The sequence below is a fragment of the Symphalangus syndactylus genome, chromosome 4 (genome assembly GCF_028878055.3).
Source record: "Symphalangus syndactylus isolate Jambi chromosome 4, NHGRI_mSymSyn1-v2.1_pri, whole genome shotgun sequence".
NCBI classification, from domain to species: Eukaryota; Metazoa; Chordata; class Mammalia; order Primates; family Hylobatidae; genus Symphalangus; species Symphalangus syndactylus.
The window spans coordinates 29347732-29370772 of record NC_072426.2 but is presented as its reverse complement, the minus strand read 5'-3'; the positions used below and the strand labels follow the sequence as shown (position 1 = coordinate 29370772).

Here is a 23041-nt window from a genome sequence, read left to right as displayed (position 1 = left end):
TATGACTTTTTAAGAGTGATTAAGTAAACAGTATTAGGAAACATAGTGTATGTTTTGTATAGTGCATGATTTGTATGACTAATTAACAAAATAACTCATTAATGAATGAGTGCAATGGATATATATGTTGTCCTTTTCTTCCCCCACCCACCGCCCTCACATAGAATATTGGGTTGTGAAGAGATTGTAGGAAAACAGACATAGTAGGAAGCAATTATATTTTCTTTCTCATTTCTCTTTATTTTGTAATGATAAATTCTTCAGCAGGTTTGAAAACTGATGGCAATAGATGCAGTAAAGAGGGATGTAGAAATGCCAGAAAGAGAGGCAACAGAGTCCCAAAAGCTCAAGTGGCATATGTTCGTTCCCTTGAGAACCTAGGAGGGAGTGGAGTTTTCCTCAATTTTAGCAGCAGGAGAGTGATAAAGATAAGTACAGATGTTGGATGGTTTATAGATTTATTTTGAAATGAACATTTCCATGTTTCAAAATAATTAGTGAAATTCACACCTCTGGGCACACTATATACTGTAATTCTCATGACTTCATGGTATGACTTCCATGACTTATCTGAAGTATGTTTTTCCTTCTGTTAGATATCATGTCAGACTAGCCTGCCACAGAGTAAGGGAGACATTGAGGGAACCCGCTGACAATTCTCTGTAACTTAGATGTTTATTTTTCTAATCAAATATATGTAAAGTCTGAGTTGCTATGTAATGATAATCTTCAAGTGTGTATTTATGTGATATGGCCCTTAATCCCCATCATGAAAATAATTCAGAGTGAATTCTAAATTGTGTCCAGCTCATCTTTCTATCTCTGGACTGCAATCTATCATGCAGCTAGAATAATTAGTAATGCTACACTAGTTATAGCAGCATCCCCTACCTGCACAAAAATTACAAACAGATGGCACATTCATACTCTAAATTCAAATCCAAGTACTCTTATTTGCTAACTAAAGGAAACTGAACTTATTTTTTGTTTTTCTGAAATATTCTTGGCTGTAAAATATGGACAATAATAACTGCCTTATTGGGTGTTGATAAGAACTAAAAGAAAAAACTTGAAGCTCATCATATTTAAGACTTCTGTTTCTACTTGGGAAACAAATTCAACAGGAAAATATGAGTTACATCTCTGGGTACAGGGGTGGAAAATGACAAATATTAGTTTGGATTAAAAAAAATCAAACCCTAGACTTTTTCACCTTTGAGGTAATAATGTAGCTGGCTATTTCAGTCAAAAACAATGAATGATACTGTAATAATTTAACATATATGTGTATGTGTATAAAATTTGCTATATTCTGTTAAGCAAGGAGTTTATACTCTAAGAAAAAAACCAATCCAAGATATAGGCTTGTTATGAAGACTATGTGCCAAGCAGATCTCCCTTGAAGGTAGAGCTTAATGTCTTGGCCTTTTGGAGTGATGTAGGGATGAAGAAGTAAAGAAGGATGTACAGCTGCTAGCCACTTTAGAGATGACCTTATCTACAGAAGACTCCCTTGCCCATAGTCACACCCATTTCAGTGTAGCCCATATCCTTACTGATGCCTGAGTGTAAAGTCCTGGACATTTTACCCCAGCTCAGAAAAACTGTGACATGCAATTGCAATTCGCCAGCTCCTTCCTTGGGTTGGCCAAGGCTGTAGTTGACTCTGCATAGTAGTTTGACTTTCTCCCTGAATCCAGTTCTGGTCTTGTCCTTTGCCCTCCAAAAATGTTGACCCCCAAAGCGTACCCCAATGAAACTCTTGCAACTAATCTCTGTCTCATTGTCTGCTTGCCAGAGAACCCACCTGCAAACACCTTTATACGGTATAGCTTTTTCTTCAAGTCATACAAGAATCAAAGATGAGAGGCTCTTTTTTTAAAATCTAAGTGCAGTCTGCAAAATAAATAAATCAGGCAGTATTTCTTTAGCTTTCTTTCCCACTATTTAGTTTATGATATCTCAGAAGAATTAGTTCATTGGGATTTCTGAAACCAAGCTCTGGAAATATTCCCTATGTGTGTCATAATTCAAAACGTGGATATATAGCAAATACAGCCTCTTTTTCACTGTCTTATTCCTTCTATGTGAACATTTTTATGAGGAGCTCCTCTGAGCCCAGTCTTTTCTAATGGTTTTGTGACTTTTCAGTATCATACTCATCCAACTCTGCACAGACAGATTTCTGTCAAAAGCAATCAGTCTTTATGAAAGTAGCAGGAGTAATGTTTCCTCTGGGCAAACCAAATCAAAGTGGTTCACACTTGTCATGTGAGACGTAACTTCAGTCTCCATTTAGACTCCTCAGACTTTAAGTTTGAAATAAGTCAATAACTTCCTTTTTTATTATCTGCAAAGATTCTTGGTAGATAGATTATAGAGTTTCTGTTTCTCAAAGCAATACACTTTTTTAATACAAGCATATTTCAGACATATTGAGAGTTCTCTTCCAGACCACAATAATAAAGCAAATGTTGCAACAAAGCGAGTCACACAAGGTTTTAGGTTTCCCAGTGCATATAAATATTATTTTTACACTATACTATGCTCCTTTAAGTCTGCAATAGCATTATGTCTGAAAAACAATGTCCATACCTTAATTAAAGTGTTTTATGGCTAAAAAAATACTGTCAATCATCTGAACCTTCAGCAAGTCTTAATCTTTATACTGATAGAGGGTCTTGCCTCACTGTCGGTGGCTGCTCACTGATTAGGAGGGTGGTTGCTGAAGCTGGGATGGCTGTGTCAGTTTCTTAAAATAAGACAACAGTGAATTGTGCTACGTTGAATGCTTCTTGCTTTCATTAAATTTTTATCTGTAGCTAGTGATGCTGTTTGATAGCATTGTAGCTAAAGAAGTTTTTTTTTTTCAAAATTGGAGTCAATCTTCTTAATCCTTGCTGCGAAGTATATAAAATATTCTAAATTATCTGTTGCTATTTCAACAATGTTCACAGCATCTTCATTAGGAGTAGGTGTCATATCAAGAAACCACTTTCTTTGCTCTTCCATAAAAAGCAACTCCTCAACTGTTCAAGTTTATCAGAAGATTATAGCAATTCACTCACATCTTCAGGCTCCACCTCTAATTCTAGTTCTCACCATGTCTACCACATCTGCAATTCTTTCATCCACTGAAGTCTTAAACCTCTCTTGAACCTCTCAGAGTCATTCATGAAGGAAGAAATCAACTTCTTCCAAGCTTCTATTAATGTTGATATTTTTACCTCCTTCCATGAATCAATAATGTTGCTATTGGTTTCTAGAATGGTGAATCATTTCCATAAGATTTTTAGTTCACTTTTCCCAGATCCATCAGAGGAATAACTATCAATGACAGCTATGATCTTATGAAATTTATTTATTATATAATAAGATGAAAACCTCAAATTTACTCCTTTATCCATGAGCTGCAGAATGGAAGTTGTGTTAACAGGCAAGAAAACAACACTGATGTCCTTTTACATCTCCATCAGAACTCTTGAGTGACCAGGTGCATTCTCAATGAGCAGTATTGTTTAGAAAGAAGTCTTTTTTTTTTTTTTTTCCTGAGCAGTAGGTCTCAACCATGGGTTTAAACTACTCGCTAAACTATGCTGTAAACATAGTTTATGCTTCCGTAAACATATGCTGTTATTGAGGCATTGTTATTCCATTTCCTGATCACAGACAGAGTAAATTTAACAGAATTCTTAAGTGCACTAGGATTTTCAGAATGGTCGATAAACATTGGCTTCCACTTAAAGTCACCAGCTCTTAGCACCTAACAAGAAATTCAGGCCCATCCTTTGAAACCTTGAATCTAGGCATTGACCTCTCTTTTTCAATTATGGAAGTTCTAGATGGCATATTCTAATAGAAGACTGTTTTATCTACCTTGGAAATCTGTTTTTTTTTTTTTTTTTTTTTTTTTTTGAGACAGAGTCTTGCTCTGTCACCCAGGCTGGAGTGCAGTGGCGCGATCTTGGCTCACTGCAAGCTCCGCCTCCCGGGTTCATGCCATTCTCCTGCCTCAGCCTCTCCGAGTAGCTGGGACTACCGGTGCCCGCCACCACGCCCGGCTAATTTTTTGTATTTTTGGTAGAGACGGGGTTTCACTGTGGTCTCGATCTCCTGACCTCGTGATCCGCCCGCCTTGGCCTCCCAAAGTGCTGGGATTACAAGCGTGAGCCACCGCGCCCGGCAAGGAAATCTGTTTTTTTAGTGTAGCCACCCTCATCAAATATCTTAGCTAGATTTTCTGGATAACTAGCTGCAACACCTTCTGCATCTGCACTTGCTGCTTCACCTTGCACTTTTATGTTATGGAGATGGCTTTTTATTTTTCCCTTAAATTTCATGAACCCACTTCTACTAGCTTCAGACTTTTCTTCTGCAGCTTCCTCCCCTCTCTCAAGCTCCAGAGAATGGAAGAGAGTTAGGGCCTTGCTCCAGATTAGGCTTTGGCTTATGGCAATGTTGTGGCTAGTTTGATCTTCTATCCAGACCACTCAAACTTTCTTCACATCAGCTTCACATCAGGTTGTTTCACTTTCCTATCATTTGTGTGTGCACTGGAGTAGCACTTTTAATTTATGAAATAACTTTTCCATTGCATTCACAATGTGGCTAACTGGCACAAGAGGCCAAGTTTTTAAGCTTTCTCAGCTTTTGACCTACCTTTCTCACTAAGCTTAATTATTTCTAGCTTTTAATTTCAAATGAGAGACACACAACTCTTTGACTTAAACACTTAGAGCCCATACATATTAGGGTTATTAATTGGCCTAATTTTAATTTCACAGTGTCTCAGAGAATAGGAAGGCTCAAGGAAAGTGATAAAGATGGGGGAATGGTCAGTGGGTGGAGAAATCAGAACACATACACCATCTCATCTTGTACCATGTGTCAAAAAAATGTATACATAGAACCTTTATTAATTAAATTTGCTCTCATATGGTGTGTTCTGTGGCACCCCAACACAATCACAAGAGTAACTTCAAAGATCACTGATCATAGATCACCATAACAGATCCAGTAGTAATTTAAAAGTTTGTAATATTCTGAGAATTACCAAAATGTGCCTCAGAGACATGAAATGAACACACGCTATTGGAAAAATGGTGCCAATATATTTGCTTTTTGTCAGAAGCCTTTAATTTGTAAAAAATGCAACATCCATGAAGCACAATAAAGCCAAGTGCAATGAAACAGAGTGTGCCTATAAACTTACCACTTCTATTTTATTTCAGATTCCAGTTCTAGTATACAGTATCATTTAATTCTACTGACTAGACTGCTCCTGTGGAACAGTTACACTCCACAAATAACATGTCGTTGAAAACATTCTGTTATTCTCAGGAAAGTTTCTGCTTGGCCAATTGATATTAAAATATTCCTCTTATTGCCTACATGCTAACAATTAACAAAGGAATGGCATCCAAATGAAGGTTCCTACACCTTTTAATCTCCAATCTGGCTTATTTTCTCTTTACCAGAAAAAGGATGTTAATAAAGTACTGAGCCTTTTATATATCTGTAACTTCTAAAAATGTGTGTATATAATTAATATTAAGGTAAGCAGCAGTACTGTTTACACCACAATTAAAGGAAACAAACTGACAGCACTTTGCATAAAGCCTGCTGCTGAGGAATGATTCTAAAATAGTTACCTACTATTTACATAGTAGCACACAGGAAGGTACTAGGAAAGTATATCTGAAGGAAGGCAGCTGGAAAAGGAAGAACACAGCAGAATCTGAGTTCATAACTTCTAATTCAAAAGGCAGTTTCACATTTTGTACATCTTAGCTCTTTTTCTTTACAAATGAATGCAGTCCCAGGGAGTAAATAGAGAAAGATAAGTTGTTTCTTCCAATTAATTCTGTTTTCCTAATTTAAATTACTGTGTTGGACAAGACAGTAGAAAACATGATCCTCAGTTACTTCAGTGAATTGTTGTCAGCAAAATGAATACATAACATACATTTTTAAATCAACCTATTCGGAGACATCCCAGATTAAGGTAATGAAACAGCTGAAAATTACTAAACTAGCTCAAGGCATGAGTGATGATAAAATAAAACTGGAAACTATATCTGGCTCTTTCCCTGTGATGTTATCAAGGTAGGTAAAATTGTGACAATGTGTGTAAAATAGAGAAAAACCCCTTTAATTTTATGGTTATTGTTTGGGAAAAATGTGAGCTTATATTCAGCAAATGAAATGATTGATAGCATTGGGAAATTAAGAGATATTTTTCTCTCATTAAATAGTTATTATACTATCCAGAGGCATTTTTATTGCTCTTGTTTTACTTACAATTCTGTTAATCCTTTACTTGAATGTTATCCAGAAAATTTAATTGTATAGAATTTCATAGAGAATCCAATCTGGCTGTCACGTTCTTTTCAGTTTCCAGTTAAGAATTTTTTTCTAGAAATGATACAAGAAAATGATTTGTGAGACAATGTAATATAACGAAAAGCCCTGTGACAGGCAGAAGGACAATGCTTAAGGTATAGATTACTCTTGACTCTTCGGAGCAATGCATGGGCATGTTTATATTGAAGCCAACAGAATACTAGAAAAAGAAAATTAAAACTTGGATTAGTGTATAGGACCTATAAAAACACCTGATAAGCAAAATGTCACATATTCAATAAGCATAGAGAAGACTATTTAAAATAGCTATTTAAGAAAACAAACCACAATACTTTGTGTTATAACTTGGCAGAAAATGTAAGCACAATCAAATAAATAGGAAGGCCTGGGCTAAGCAGATTATCACATAAAATGCAATTCATGGAGATGGTATTTTTCCCTTATTTCATTACTTAAGAAGTGATGAGTATTGAGTACAAGCTCAGAGATACCCTGAGTTGCCCCATATAGTAATATGGACAGACATTTTAGAAAGTCATGCCACTGTAATGTGTGCTGAAAGAACAATGCTTATGTGGAAATGTTTATGGTATATAAGGAAGTTACAGGGGACTCTTTTTTGGCTAGAGCATGCATTCTCAACGATGGTAGATCATTTCCAATGTATAAAATCAGGTTTTGGGAGACAAAAAAACCTTACTTTTCTTATGTATAAAAGCATGGATAATATACATACCTAAATATATCTGTGGAAGTACAAATTCATAAGGGTTCTATTAGAAAGAAAAAAATCTAAAAATCCTCTTTTGACAGGAGTTGATAATGAAAAAGGTTAAGCAATGCTAGAGTAGACTGTTAAAAGTTAAACTAATATATTTAATTATACAAAAATAGGTATATATATTGTACTTACTTTAAAACTGACCTAGAAATAGATTTCCTTAAAGAATTCTAGGTGACTGATACGGTTTGGCTGTGTGTTCCAACCCAAATCTCATCTCGATTTGTAATCCCCATGTGTTGAGGGAGGGACCTATAATCCCCACTTGTCCAAGGAGAGGGGTGATTGGATCATGGGGGAGGCTTCTCCCATGCTTTTCTTATGACAGTGAGTGAGTTCTTACTAGATCTGATGGTTTTATAAGTGATTGGGAGTTCTTTCTTCACTCTTTTCTGTCACCATGTGAAGAAGGTGCCTGCTTCCCCTTCATCATCCACCATGATTGTTAAGTTTCCTGAGACTCCCCAGCCATGTGAAACTGTGAGTCAGTTAAACCTCTTTCATTTATAAATCCCCCAGTTTCTGGGAAGTTATTTATAGCGTTGTGAAAACTGACTAATACAGTGACAAAATTGAAAACCAGAAAGCAATAAGATGTACAGAAGGACAAAGTTTAATAAGTAATTATGTGATCACTTAGTTTTTATTTGAAGAACAAAATGTGTCCTATTTTCTTACATTTCATCTAATAAACAGAAAACATACCTTCTTTTAAGACAAAATCATAAATACTAATTGGCAATTTTTATTTCTTCATGTGTTTGGGTGGTTGGGGTGGGAATGATATGTAATTGAAAATGGAAATAGCTTCAGAAGAAATTTTGGCAGAAATTATTGCATATCTAACCTATGTCAATGCAAAAAGAAAAATAAAACAGGCATTGTATGATATAAATAAGCCATCCTGGCCTTATGAATTCTTAATTTCATGTGGGCTATTAAAAAAATTACAGAAAAAAAGCAATAGGTCATGTGGTAAAGAAACATACAGTGAGCTTCAGGAGCATGGAGATGAGGCATTTAGCTTACTCAGATGCTTCTGAGAGGTGATACTAGGGCTGAAGAATAATCAGTTTTGGAAATAAGGGGAAGATTTTATGACTGGATAAAGCAGACATGAAATAGCAGGTTAGTATGGCAAAATGCACTTAGATTTAGTGCTTAGAATATGTTCGCCCACAGAGAAAAAGATGAGACTGAAGAAGTTGGAGAAATAGAAGAAGAGGTTGGAAAACTATATATAATTTAATATATGATTTTTTTTACCATCACATAAAGAGGTATATACACACTCAACCTATAGTGCATAATTATAAATACTAAGCAATGGTGGAGAAATATGGAATGAGCGCTCCCAGGTTTTCCTCTTCGTTTTCAGCACTGTAAGGACTATTTGAAAAAGGGAAAAGACAGCCTTACTATGTAAATACATTTAATGAACATGAAACAACATTACTTTGTTTGCTGTATGAACATGAACATGACAACAACTCTTTTCCTGAAGCATTGATGTCATAATCTTCAAGTGTTTACCATTAACATGAGAACTGAATATGTAAAGCTTTTTAGTGCAAAGTTTCTTCCTAATGCTTACTTAGTAAGAGGTCTGCAAGCTATGTTGGAGCAGCTTAAACTGTCTTACTTAATTTGATGCCTTCAGTTCATTTGCATTAAATAACACTCAACTATAGGAATATTATTTTTATTTGCTTGCTATCTTTTTTTTTACTTCTCTACCATATTTCCATCCGTGCTTCAACTTTCCACTTCTCATACATTGTACACTCCACAAAACAATTTATAGATTATTTTCTCTAACAGTGTCTCCTATTCCATAATACATGGATACACCACAGATTTTTAGGCCAATTATTTAATTGCACAGCATACTGAAATAGCAATAAAAAGTAAGTTTTGCTATGTGCAGGAGGGACCAGAAGGCTGCATGGAAAGAAGAGGTTTCCCAGATGAAGTAGAACCGAAGCTAGGTTTTGAACATTTAAGTTGGATTGGGGGAAAATAAAAACAAACAAACAAAAAACCTCTATCAGGGAAGGTGAGGGAAAGCATGGTCATTTCAAGGAAAACCAGGGTAGTACATTGTAAAAGTGTTTCTGATTTATCACTGTTCCACTATGTGAGGGAATGCTATTTCTGCACACCTTGACATCGGCCTTGTCATGTGATTTGCCTTGAACAGTGAAGCAGGAATATAGGTGATATGTTGACCTCCAAGCAGAAGCATTAAAAGCTGCAGCTTGGCTATCTCATGTCTTTTTTTCTTCCTGCACCACATGAGCTTCGTATTCCAATAAAGCCTGCTCCTTTAGCCTCTCTTCTGACTAAAGACAAGACAGAGTAAAGCTGGATTTGGAATTCGCAATGAGTGCTGTATAGGTGAGAAAGGAACATCAGTGGTAACAAACCACTGACACTTGAGAGTTTCTTGGTGGTGATTGACAAAGGAGTACCTTTGACTAAAACATAGAGTTTTTGTCAGAGAGTTAGTTGAGGGATATAAATGCACAAAGATAGGTTAGAACAAGACCAGGTAGAGCCTTGAATCCTAGGATAAAATGTAGTTTATTGTGTATCTTAGAATAATAGTTGATCCGTTGAGAAATTATTTGTGTTAAATATGTGTTTTCTAGATTTCTAGGGACTAGAATGAAAAGCTATTCATTCTGGTTATGTTTTTAGTGATTTTAACTCAGGTTATGCAAGTTATCTTCTGGCCAGTAAGTCTACTTGCCATTGTTCAATAATGATTCTGAGGCATTTGTGTGGAGAGCGAAAAAATTTACCTGCATTATGAGTCTTTAAATTGCTTGTCTCCTTTTACACTAATAATCACAGCCCTTGCAATAGCTCAGCTTCTTAAAAAAAAAAAAAAGACAACTATTGTACATCTTTTTTAAGTTAATAGATAATAATTTAAAAAAATGTATTTTCGCTAATAATGTCATGAAGGATGCACTGCCCAACCTCCCTGATCAACAGCTTTTACGGTTCCCACTTCAAAGTGAGAAAGATGTACATGACCTCTTAAATCGCTGTAAAGGACAAGCAAAAGGTAGAGCAAAGCACTCTCTCAGCTTCACACTGGGCCAGTTAGGTGCTACACGGTAGTTCACACCTTTATAATAGCTATAACATTTTGGTTTTGTCCTCAAGTTATTTCCTTGGGGCTGATTTTTGTCATGTAATTTTCTATCTAAATAATTAATCTGAATGGATATTTGACATATTTCTAACGGAAGTGAATCATTGTAAATTACACAAGTAATCTACCCAGGGACTTCTCAATGGAAGGAGTGCAAACATCAACCTCTACTTTGAGGTTTTATCCCAATATATTCCACCCATACAGGCATGCTTTAAGGTCTTCTCTACAGGACTGGTAACCCCCAGGGTAGCATTCCCAGTAATGGACTGACACTTTTATAGATGGAAAGAATTGTGTAACAGACCATTCTAAGAAGATAATGATAAAAAAAAGGGGTGGGGAATGAATTTAGTGTTTAAGAAATATATTTCCCCATTCCCTTTTCAAGTGGCATGCTATAAAATTGGTTCTCAAAAATTATACAAAAAATCTTTGTTCAATAAATTCCCTTGACTTTTTCCTTAAGTAATTATTTGGTTGTCTTTCATATACTCTAACTTTGGTGTTAATGAATAAGGTTTGCAAATTGTGTTTCTGGCTATTATTCAAAGTTCTGTCCAGTGAGGTCTTTATTTGACTACAGGCTATCAGCCAATTTCCCAGCAATATGCATTCACAAATTAGTAGCCACCATCAGGCCCCATAGTAAGGTGTATACTACAAAAATGTGTTAACCATGGACAGATGATTATAAAGTTGCAGCTATTACTGTTTATTGCTTTGATGTAATACAAGGGGAAAGAGATGTCTTTTCTTATTAACAAATTTAATTAACTTTTAATTGATTTCTAGGAAAATATGTTTTCATTATAGCATCATACACTGAGCTGCTTGACTAAATATTAAACATCAACAAAGTTCTTGACAGTACTGCTGATAATAAGGGATTCTATGTTTGGTTATCTTGTTTAACATCTACATGTTCATCTAGAATAGTAAATAAGTAAAACTGCCTTGCTTAGCTAGCTCATGTTGCTTAACTTACATCACCTTATTTATGCTACTTAATTTAATGGGGACATAGGAATAGATAAGGAAATAGCTCTGTATTTTATATTCTATTTCCTTTGTTTCCATTAGATGTGTGTCTCAGTCACCTTAAAATTTTTAGAGGAGTTTTCTGGGGGATATCATAGTCTTTTATTCCATAAGCATCAAATATACTACTTGTCATGGTAGCTATGAATTCAGTGAATTAAGTGGTCATAGATTCAGTCCAAATGTGTGTGTACTTGACATATCATAATTTATACCAATTTAAACTGATTAAAATTCTGAAACTCTATTGATGAGGATGCCCCTTTTAGCATTTACTGTCAGTCTGCTTAATGAATATATGCTTGGATATTTTCTCCAAAAACTCCTATCCGGCCGGGCGAGATGGCTCACGCCTGTCATCTCAGCACTTTGAGAAGCCAAAGTGGGAGGATCGCTTGAGCCCAGAAGTTCAAGACTGACCTGGGCAACAAGAGGAAACCCCGTTACTAATAAAAATACAAAAAATTAGCCAGGCGTGGGGGCATGTGCTTGTAGTGCCAGCTGCGCAGGAGGCTTAGATGGGAGGATTGCTTGAGCCTGGGAGGCGAAGGTTGCAGTGAGCCTAGATCACACCACTGCACACCAGCATGGGTGACAGAGCAAGACCTGTTTCAAAAAAAAAAAAAAAAAAACAAGAAATCCCATCATAAAATTTAGATTGCTATATATTTATATATGGCAGTATACACACACTTGCACATGTATGCACACACATATATCAAGGTTAAAGATGCTGAGATGAGGATACTATCCTGGATTGTCCAAGGGAGCGTAATGTAATCTTACATGCCCTTAAAAGTGAAGGGGGATGCCTGAAGAGTAGGTCAGAAAGATAAAATGGAAAAAGATGGCGGGAGGGATTCAAAAAATGTGACAGGGGCTTGACCACCATTGCTGGCTTTAAAAATGAAGGAAATGGCCAGGCGCAGTGGCCCACTCCTCTAATCCCAGCACTTTGGGAAGCCGAGGCGGGTGGATCATAAGGTCAGGGGTTCGAGACCAGTCTGACCAACATGGTGAAACCCGGTCTCTACTAAAAATGCAAAAATTAGCTGGACGTGGTGGCTGGTGCCTGTAATCCCAGCTACTGAGGAGGCTGAGGCAGGAGAATTGCTTGAACTCGGGAGGCGGAGGTTGCAGTGAGCCGAGATCGCACCACTGCACTCCAGCCTGGGCGACAAAGCAAGACTTGGTCTCAAAAAAAAAAAAAAATGGTGGAAATGTGTCATGAACCAAGGGATATGGGGACCTCTAGAAACCGGGATTGGTCTTCACATGACAACCATCAAGGAAGTGGGGATCCCAGTTCTACAAACTCTAGCAACTGAATTCTGTCAACAACTTGAATGAGCAAAGAAGTTGTTTCTCCTTAGAGTCTCCAGAAAGAAACATAGCCCTGGTGAGACCATCTTGAATTTTTGACCTATAGAGCTTTAAAATAATGAACTTGTTTTGTGTCACCTGCTAAATTTGTGATAATTTGCTATGGGAGCAAAAACAAAACTAATTTAGATATGTTTAGATATGTTTCCTAGTGGATATATGTTTAAGCAGCTGGACATGTATAAAACACACAGACATACAGCCACATCAGTCAAATTGAGCCATTCTACCATAATAAATATTCAATTATATGTGTCAATAAAAACAACTTGAACAAGAGTCATTTAAATTTCTAATTGCATAAATGATTAATTTTTTTGATCTTAAGATATTCCACAGACAGAAAAAGTGACTGAAATTTTTAAGGGTATTATTGTTATGAAACAAGACATATTTATATTTTGTTCTTGGCTTACAATTTTATCTATTTACTTGATGAGTAATTTTCACCCTCTTTATTTGGTGAAAAAGGGAGAAGGCAGTGTTTGTTGTTTTCACTAAAATGATCAGCTTGACTGATTTGTCAATAATTCGTAATACAAATTCTAGGCAAAGTATAAAAGTAAAAGAAACTATATCAACAGAAACTATTCAACTCTGTCACAGTATTTTTTCTCTTCAGGTATTTCTGCAATTCTTCTATCATTTCTCAGAATTAACCCTCAGAGATGTTAAACTTCCAGGGGCAGTTGTGTTTTGATGAGTCAAAGAGACAAATCCTGCTGAAATGCTTGGCATTATGACATACAGAAGCACTGTTGTAAACATGATTTGCACATCTTAGACATTCTTGTTGCAAAGAAGGCACAAACATTCAGCATCCCCATTCTGCATGCTTTACCAGTGCCTGTAAAACTGGATATACCACTGCATATGTGCTGTTAAAATACATCATATTGCATTCCACGCTTTATGGACCTCGAGTGATTTTTGTGTCCCTGGATCATAAGGCAGCCAAGTGTCTTGTTTTCCTTCCTTTCCTTGTTGACAGTTTGGGGCATAATTATATAATATTTTACAGTTTCTAAGATTTATTTCAGTTTCTTTTACATGGAACTTTTCAAAACAAAATATACAGTAGCTGATAGTGAGATTCATAATTAGTATCACAATTGAGTTTTAGCTAAGATTAATTCTTACTACATTTCATTAGATGAATATTTACTCAATATTTTCTCATTTTTTTAATGCAAAGTGATTTTACATGACTTCAAATTTTCAGTAAATATAGGTATATTATGGTATCAAACATTCTCACTTATGCAGAGATGTGTATTGTAATGTTGAAGAAGAGTCCCTTGCAGGTTCATTACAGTTACTGTAGTTTTAATCCTATTTGACTTTTGGAACAGATTTAGTTTCAAATCTGCTTCATTTCATCTAATGTTCATTAATTCCACAAGCATTTGTTAAGTACTTTTATATATGAAGTATTGTGTTAAGAACTGGGACACTGAGATATTTCTTTCTTGTGTAACCTTCCATAAGCCACAGTGTTCTCATTTGTAAAATGAGATTAATCATATTTACTCACAACAGCAGCATGAGGATTAAGTCAGGTTATACTTATAAAAATTATTTATAATAAATATGATTAATAATGTTTATTATAATAAACATTACATAAATAACAGCATAACATAATAAAAATATTATTTATTATAAACAATGCATAACATTATTACTAAACATATATAAATATAAAATGAATATGTAAAGTGAGCAAAAACCTACGTAATCTTAAATTGTCACTCAGCAGATTATGTTAAATGAAATAAAAACAAAATTTTTTCTCACTTTAGAATTCGAAACCTATTAAAATCATAAGACACAAAGATTCAGTATTTTTATGAGTTTTCTGTCATAACATAGTATTGTTATTGCTAATGACATTATCAGTTTTTGTTATGTTAATTTTAAATGAAGAATATTAAACTATAATATTTTTCATGTTTTAAATTTTGCATTGTATTGTCGTTGTCATTATCATTTCCTCCTTAAAGAGCCAAATAATATTTGGTTAGAAAAATAGCATAATTTGTTAACTACTACCCTCATTTACAGTAGCCCATCAAAACTTATGTGAATTTTTTTGTTTTTTGTTCTATTTAATAGGCAACAGACCCTGATGCTGGAATAAATGGTCAAGTGCACTACAGTTTGGGTAACTTTAATAATCTTTTTCGTATCACATCCAATGGGAGCATTTACACAGCAGTGAAACTTAACAGAGAAGTCAGGGACTACTATGAACTTGTTGTTGTGGCAACAGATGGAGCAGTACACCCTCGTCATTCAACTCTAACCCTGGCCATCAAGGTTTTGGACATTGATGATAACAGTCCTGTGTTCACTAATTCAACATACACTGTCCTTGTTGAAGAGAATCTGCCAGCTGGGACCACCATCCTTCAAATAGAGGTGTGTGGAAAAAGCATTTATTACATGAATCCTACATTAGGAGATTTGCTATTAGGGTTTGTTTGCCAAAATTAGCAAGTAAAAATACAACACACCAAGTTGGATTTTAATTTCAGATAAACAATGAATAAATGTTTATTATTTCTCCAATATTGCATATTATATTTTATGTGGCAACCCTACTTTAAAGAAATCCCAAAAATTAAGGACAGAAAGGTCTATTTGTAAGAAATTAAGAAATACTTTTTAATAGTTTTTTTAATTTACAAAAGTAATATTCTGTTTATTCCAACAGTTGTCAATACAATAGTTTATGAAGCAAAAGTTAATAATCTCCCACATTGTGCCTCCAGAGTACTCAGCATTAAATTTATTTCACATTTATCTTTGTGTTCACACAAATGTCAAAAAATACATATATATATATATATATATGCATTTGTGTGGGTTATACATATATAACATAAATGTGTATACACAGAAAAAATATAGAGAGTTACAAATTGGTTTCCCCTCTATTTTACAAATATTGTTTATACCCATTATTCTGTATTTTTTTCACATTCAATACACAAAATGCATCTTCTAGTAATCTAACTCTCCTTTTTAATGACATCTCTGTATCAGGCCTCTTTTTTAAGTTTTCAACTATAAATTACACAAAGTCCTGAACATTTTGATTCAGTAGGTTAGGCTGATCCATAAATCTGCCTTTTTAAGCAACCACCTCATTTAATACTGACTCAGTTGGTCTATGAGGTATGTTTTGGAAAAAAAAAAAAAAAGCCATTTTTCCACCTGCGGTCCACAACTTGAATGTTTTTAGCATAGTTTTCCACACTCTATATCCCTTCCATAATTGAACTCAGCAATAAACATTAACAAATCTAAATAAGGCAAATACTGGCCAGGGAGAGAACCATTATTCCTTCATCTATTCCACCATTCATCTAGCAATTAAATAATTAGTTAATTTATTTATTTAACAAACATGTCTTCAGTATATATAGTATGCCAAGTCTCCTGCTGATGTTGTTAAATTCATGCTGTCCTAGGGGATACAAAGACTTTGGGGGATACAAAGGTGAACAAAACAAATTTACTGCTTTCTTGGATTTTTCAGGCTGATTTAGCAATCAGTCAAGAAAATTAGTAGTTAAAACATAGGTAACTGCTACTCAAATCCTAGTTAAATGAGAGGAAGTATAGTAGAGTGATCTCTAGAAATGTATTACAGGATCCCTGTGAAAGAGAATTACTACTTATATTTTCGTAGTTTTCTTATAGTACTTTAGCCATCTATTATGTTTATGGAAATCACTCAGTATTTATTTTTATTTAAAATATTTGTTCATGATTATCAAATCAGCAGAAAATAAGAAACAGTCATTTAAGACAATATTTATTTCTTTACTGTGATATAATTCATTTAGTGATTTTTCAAGTTAAACAGATATAGTAATAACTTCAACAATGACAAAATCTTATAGAAAGATCTCTCTCTCTCTCTCTCTCTCTCTCTCTGACTCTCCCTCTCACTACTGTTTCCCTCCTTTCCTCCCTGCCTCCATCTTTCTCTCCCCCATCCCTCCTTCTCTTCCCTGGTAAATTGTTAAATAATGTGCTTTATTTAAAAAAAAAGTGTCTTTTTGTCCTCATTAAATTCATGCTGTGCTAGGCACTGACACATAACTTCCATTCTTCCTGTATTTCTTTATTTTGGTAACATCACTAATAAAACTATTCTTCTGCTTATTACAGGCCAAAGATATCGACCTTGGAGCAAATGTGTCTTACCGGATAAGAAGCCCAGAAGTGAAGCACTTTTTTGCACTACATCCATTTACAGGAGAACTATCCCTTTTAAGGAGTTTAGATTATGAGGCATTTCCAGACCAAGAAGCAAGTATCACTTTTCTGGTAGAGGCCTTTGATATTTATGGAACAATGCCACCTGGTATTGCTACTGTCACAGTGATTGTAAAGGTAAGGACTAGAGATGACTTCTGGTTGCCTGCTTTGCTCTCTCTACTTGTAGGTTTTGTGCCTTCTATTATACCTATAATATGTTTTGATAGCAATTCCTAATGACACAGTGGTACCAGACCCAGAACATAGATTTTCCAATGGAAATATTTATGAATACATAAGAAATAACTATATTTTTGACTATAAAAGGTAAATTTGAAAGAGGCAGTAAATATGTGCACAGACCATGGAAATTTGAGTCTGCATCAGCTCTGTGGTTTCCATCAAGTCATAACCTCTCTAGACTAGATTTTAGTTCAAATTCCACAGCATCAGGCATAATTATTTGGTACAAATCCTTCAACTAAAAAAATTTTGTAAATGACTCTGAAGGGCCAAGAGTTCATAGGCCCTAAAATTAATTTAGGGCCCAAACCTCTGGGATGAAATAAGCTTCCAAGTTAGATGGAATTCAGGTTAAATTCTGGCTCAACCCTTTTTAAGCTCTATGACCTTGGGGACTTTGTTAACCTCTCTGGATTTGTTATCCCATTTATTATAATACCCTGTGCCAGATGATTGCCTGAAAGAGCATGGCATTTTTAACTTTTTGAATTTCTAGTGATTTTTAAGAGACAACTTAAAAGTAGATATGAGAAGAAGTACTATAAGTTGATCAGTTCTCAAATAGTAGTACATACGACGATCGTCTGAGCGTCATCTTAAACTTTCAGATTTCTCTACTCCTTCCCCAAAGAAGGACCTGTCTCATGGGGACCATCATAAACATCAGCATTTGAGAAAAGTACACAGATGATTCTTACACAGGACATCTGAATCCCATGTTGAGAAATTTACTTCAATTACAAAGATACATATAGAAAAATCCTCAAGTTAATTTGCTAAATGAGTATATTACTAAAAAATGACACTACATGGCAATAATTTCTTAGGCAATATAAAGTAAAAGTTCATTCACTATCATGGTACATTGTAAAAATTTTTGTTTTGGTAAGGGAAGAAAATAGAAACTTGACAGTGTCCTATTTAAAGTGTTTTTTTCTGCTTCCTGAATGGACTTGGAATGATGAAAAAGGGCTGGTCAGAAAGAAATAGAGATACCCGCACAGAGCAAGGGCAGTGGAGGGAGGAAAAAGGCAGAAGATCTATAAGATAAATGAAGCACTTGCAAAGAAGCTGATAGAGTATTTCAATGACCATGAATAAAATAGATGAATATGAATAATTAATTGAATAAACAATTTAACTTTAGTATAGATGTTTTGATTTATATTTTATTCACAGTTGTATCTATGTTCTAACCCCAAAAATATAATTGATAATTATGGCTCAGATTTTACCAGGTGACTATAGATATCAACTTTCTATGTTAAAAAACAATGAAATCTATGGGCTTAGATAGAAAAATGTGGAAAGATGTGGACTTTTTAATAAATATTTAGGTGCAGGATCATACCATAGGATTGGAATGAAATATTGGCAACCACATATTGTCTACTACATAATGGTAGTATTCATGCTTCATATAGTCACTAAAATGTGTAAGAGCTGAGTGGGATCAAAGTTACATGACTTACCAACTTTGTTAGGTTATCTAACCCTGGAGATCATGCAGATAACTCTAGGCATCTATGTTCACTTAATCTTTGCCAGTATTATATTTTCACGTTGTATTTTGTTCCCATCAGTGCCTTTTCATTTGTTCTTTTGAAGTGATTAGAGTTAAAGTCCATTATGTGTTGAAGGTGAATTGTTTAGCAGAACTTACCTATGATAAATTACTAACAATTCCATATCATTTGGATTTTGTTGGCTACCTGAAGACTGTGGGAAAGTGCAGATACATTTCTGCCTAAAAATAAAAGTTCCTGAAGATTACTCCCTTTTTTCTTTATTTTTACTTTTTTTTTTTTTTTTTTTTTCAGTGGCCAGTACTACAATAGCAAAGCTATTATGTGAGATCATTCAGATTCTGCATGTGCAACACAAATATCTCTGAGGGACCTTAGTAGAAGACTATATGTATCCAGGGTCCTAAGGAAAACAAGGTCATAGGCAACTTTTCTACAGTTCTCATATCATAGGGACTACAAATAAGATTTTCTTTTTTTTTTTTAATTTTATTTATTTTTATTTTTTTATTTTTATTTATTTTTTTATTTTATTTTATTTTTTTATTATACTTTAGGTTTTAGGGTACATGTGCACAATGTGCAGGTTTGTTACATATGTATCCATGTGCCATGTTGGTTTGCTGCCCCCATTAACTCGTCATTTAGCATTAGGTATATCTCCTAATGCTGTCCCTCCCCCCTCCCCGCACCCCACAACAGTCCCCGGAGTGTGATGTTCCCCTTCCTGTGTCCATGAGTTCTCATTGTTCAATTCCCACCTATGAGTGAGAACATGCGGTGTTTGGTTTTTTGTCCTTGCGATAGTTTACTGAGAATGATGTTTTCCAGTTTCATCCATGTCCCTACAAAGGACACGAACTCATCATTTTTTATGGCTGCATAGTATTCCATGGTGTATATGTGCCACATTTTCTTAATCCAGTCTATCGTTGTTGGACATTTGGGTTGGTTCCAACTCTTTGCTATTGTGAATAGTGCCGCAATAAACATACGTATGTATGTGTCTTTATAGCAGCATGATTTATAGTCCTTTGGGTATATACCCAGTAATGGGATGGCTGGGTCAAATGGTATTTCTAGTTCGAGATCCCTGAGGAATCGCCACACTGACTTCTACAATGGTTGAACTAGTTTACAGTCTCACCAACAGTGTAGAAGTGTTCCTATTTCTCCACATCCTCTCCAGCACCTGTTGTTTCCTGATTTTTTAATGATGGCCATTCTAACTGGTGTGATAAGATTTTCTTTTATTTGAAATGATGGAAGAAGAAATCATCACTTTTCTTAGGTTGTTGTTTGATATGCTGCTAAATAGCTAGACATATGCTATTGGTTTTCTTAGACAACAAAGTAATGATATGAAAAAAGATTTCACCAATACATAATTAGTATAACTGTATTTTTCCAGTAGGTTAATGTTCTTGACCATAAAATTTTGGGGTCTGGATTTTATTTTTTTAAGATAATTCTGCAATCACAGTGAAACACAGGAAGTATTCTACTACCTTTTCTTTTTTTAGTGTCTTATTTTACATTTTCATCTTTTATTTTAGATTCAGGTGTTACATGTTCACATTTGTTACATAAGTATATTGCATGATACTGAAGTTTGGGATATAAATGACCTTGTCAACCAGATAGTGAATATAGTACCCAATAATTAGTTTCTCAACCCCTGCTTCTTCACTTCCTACCCCACCCAATTTCTATTAATTTTCAGTGTCTATTTTTATGTCCATGAGTACCCAATATTTAGTTACCATTTAGAAGTGAGAACATGCAGTATTTGGTTTTATGCTCCTGAATTAATTTGTTTAGGATAATCGCCTCAAGCTGTATCCATGTTACTGCAAAAGACATGATTTTATTCTTTTTTATGGCTGCATAGTATCCTATGGTGTGTATGTACCCTCTTGTATTTATTTAATTCACCGTTGATGAGCATCTAGGTTGATTCCGTGTCTTTGCTATTGTAACTCATAAAAATTTGATAAATAAATGATCTATCTTGGCTGGGCATGGTGGCTCACACTTGTAATCCCTACACTTTGGGAGACCAAGGTGGGTGGATCACCTGAGGTCGGGAGTTTGAGGTCAGCCTGGCCGACATGATGAAACCCCATCTCTATTAAAAATACAAAAAATTAGCTGGGCATGGTGGCACACAACTGTAATCCCAGCTACTCAGGAGGCTGAGGCAGGAGAATCGCTTGAACCCGGGAGACGGATGTTGCAGTGAGCTGAGATCACAGCACTGCACTCCAGCCTGGGCAACAAAAGTGAAACTCCGTCTCAAAAAATAAAATAAAATAAATGTTACATCTTAACATATGTGTGTCTTCTAACTGAAAACATATTATTATTTTAATTCAAAAAGTTGAGGGAATGCTCGGGTGAGTAATTCAAATGATTCTGAGTAATTTCCAACACTTTTCTTTCTTTAAAGCTTTTAATTTAGGTTCATGGACACGTGCGGTTTGTTATACAGGTAAATTGTGTGTCACAGGGTTTGACTGTACAGATTATTTTGCCACTCAGGTAATGAACATAGTACCTTATAGGTAGTTTTTTTTATCCTCACTCTCCTCCATCTGTCCACCCTCAAGCAGCCTCCAATGTATGTTGTTCCCATCTTTGTGTCCCTATGTACTCAACGTTTACCTTCAGCTTCTAAGTGAGAACATGCAGTATTTGGTTTTCTCTTCCTATGTTAGTTCACTTAGGATAATGGCTTCTAGTTGCATCCATGTCACTGCAAAGGACATGATCTCATTCTTTTTTATGGCTGCATAGTTATTCCATGGCATATATGTGCCACATTTTCTTTATTTAGTCTACCATTGACGGGCATTTAGGTTGATTGATTTCATGTCTTTATTACTGTGAATAGCATGACACTAATGATACATGTGCATGTGTCTTTATGGTACAACAATTTATTTATCTTTGGGTATATACCTAAAAATGGGATTGCTGGGTCAAATGGTCATTTTGCTTTGAGTTCCTTGAGAAATTGCCAAACTGCTTTGTTCCTCAACCTCACCAGCATGTTTTATTTTTTACTTTTTAATAGCAATTCTGATTGGTGTGAGATGGTATCTCATTGTGGTTTTGATTTGCATTGCTCTCATGATTAGTGACGATGAGCATTTTTTCATATCCTTGTTCACCATATGTATGTCTTCTTCTGAAAAGTGTATGTTCATATCTTTTGCCCACTTTTTAAGTGGGAGGTTTGCTTTTTGCTTGTTGATTTGTAAGTTCCTTATAGATTCTGGATATTAGACCTTTGTCAGATGCGTAGTTTGTAAGCATTTTCTCCCAGTCAGATGCATAGTTTGTAAGCATTTCTCCCTTTGTCAGATGCGTAGTTTGTAAGCATTTCTGTAGGTGGCCTTTTTTACTCTGTTGATAGGTTTCTTGTTTTTTTTTTTTGCTATGCAGAAGCTCTTTAATTAAGTCACACTTCACACTTGTCAATTTTTGCTGTTAAAATTGCTTTTGGCATCTTTATTATGAAATATTTGCCAGGGCTTATGTCCAGAATGATATTTCCTAGGTTATCTTCATGTTTTTATAGTTTTAGGTTTGACATTAAAGTCTTCAATCCATCTTGAGTTGATTTTTGTACACGGTGTAAGGAAGATGTCCAGTTTCATTTTTCTACATATTTATAGCCAGTTATCCCAGCATCGTTTGCTGAATAGGGAGTCCATTCTCCATTGCTTGTCTTTATTTACTTTGTTGTACATCATATGGTTATAAGTATTCAGCATTATTTCTGGGATCTCTATTCTGTTCCATTGGTCTATGTGTCTGTTTTTTGTACCAGGACAATGCCGTTTTGGTTACTGTGGCATTGTAGTATAGTTTGAAGTCAAGAAATGTGATATCTTCAGCTTTTTTCTTTTTGCTTTGGATTGTCTTAGCTATTCAAGCTCATTTTTGGTTTGATATGAATTTTAGAATACATTTTTCTAGTTTTGTGAATAATGTCTTTGGTAGTTTAATAGGAATAGCATTGAATCTGTACTTTGTTTTGGGCAGTATGGCCATTTTAATGATATTGATTCTTTCTATCCACAAGCATGGAATGTTTTTCAATTTGTTTCTGTCATCTTTGATTTCACTGAGCAGTATTTTAAATTCTCATTGTAGAGATTTTTCACCACCCTGGTTAGTTGTATTCCTAGGTACTTTTTTTGTGTAACTATTGTAAATGGCATTGCATTCTTGATTTGGCCCTCACCTTGGATGTTGTTGGTA

At 35.1% G+C, this 23041-nt stretch overlaps 1 protein-coding gene across 9 annotated transcripts in view; it reads left to right on the top strand.

The window, feature by feature from the left end:
- PCDH15 (protocadherin related 15) overlaps nucleotides 1-23041 on the top strand; it is a 1819045-nt gene that overhangs the window by 1573784 nt on the left and 222220 nt on the right. For all 9 annotated transcript variants that reach the window (XM_055274344.2, XM_055274341.2, XM_055274340.2 and 6 more), the window contains 2 exons: nucleotides 14847-15152; nucleotides 16914-17138. In XM_055274344.2, coding sequence (XP_055130319.1) covers nucleotides 14847-15152; nucleotides 16914-17138 — 531 coding nt within the window. The remainder of the gene's footprint in view (nucleotides 1-14846; nucleotides 15153-16913; nucleotides 17139-23041) is intronic.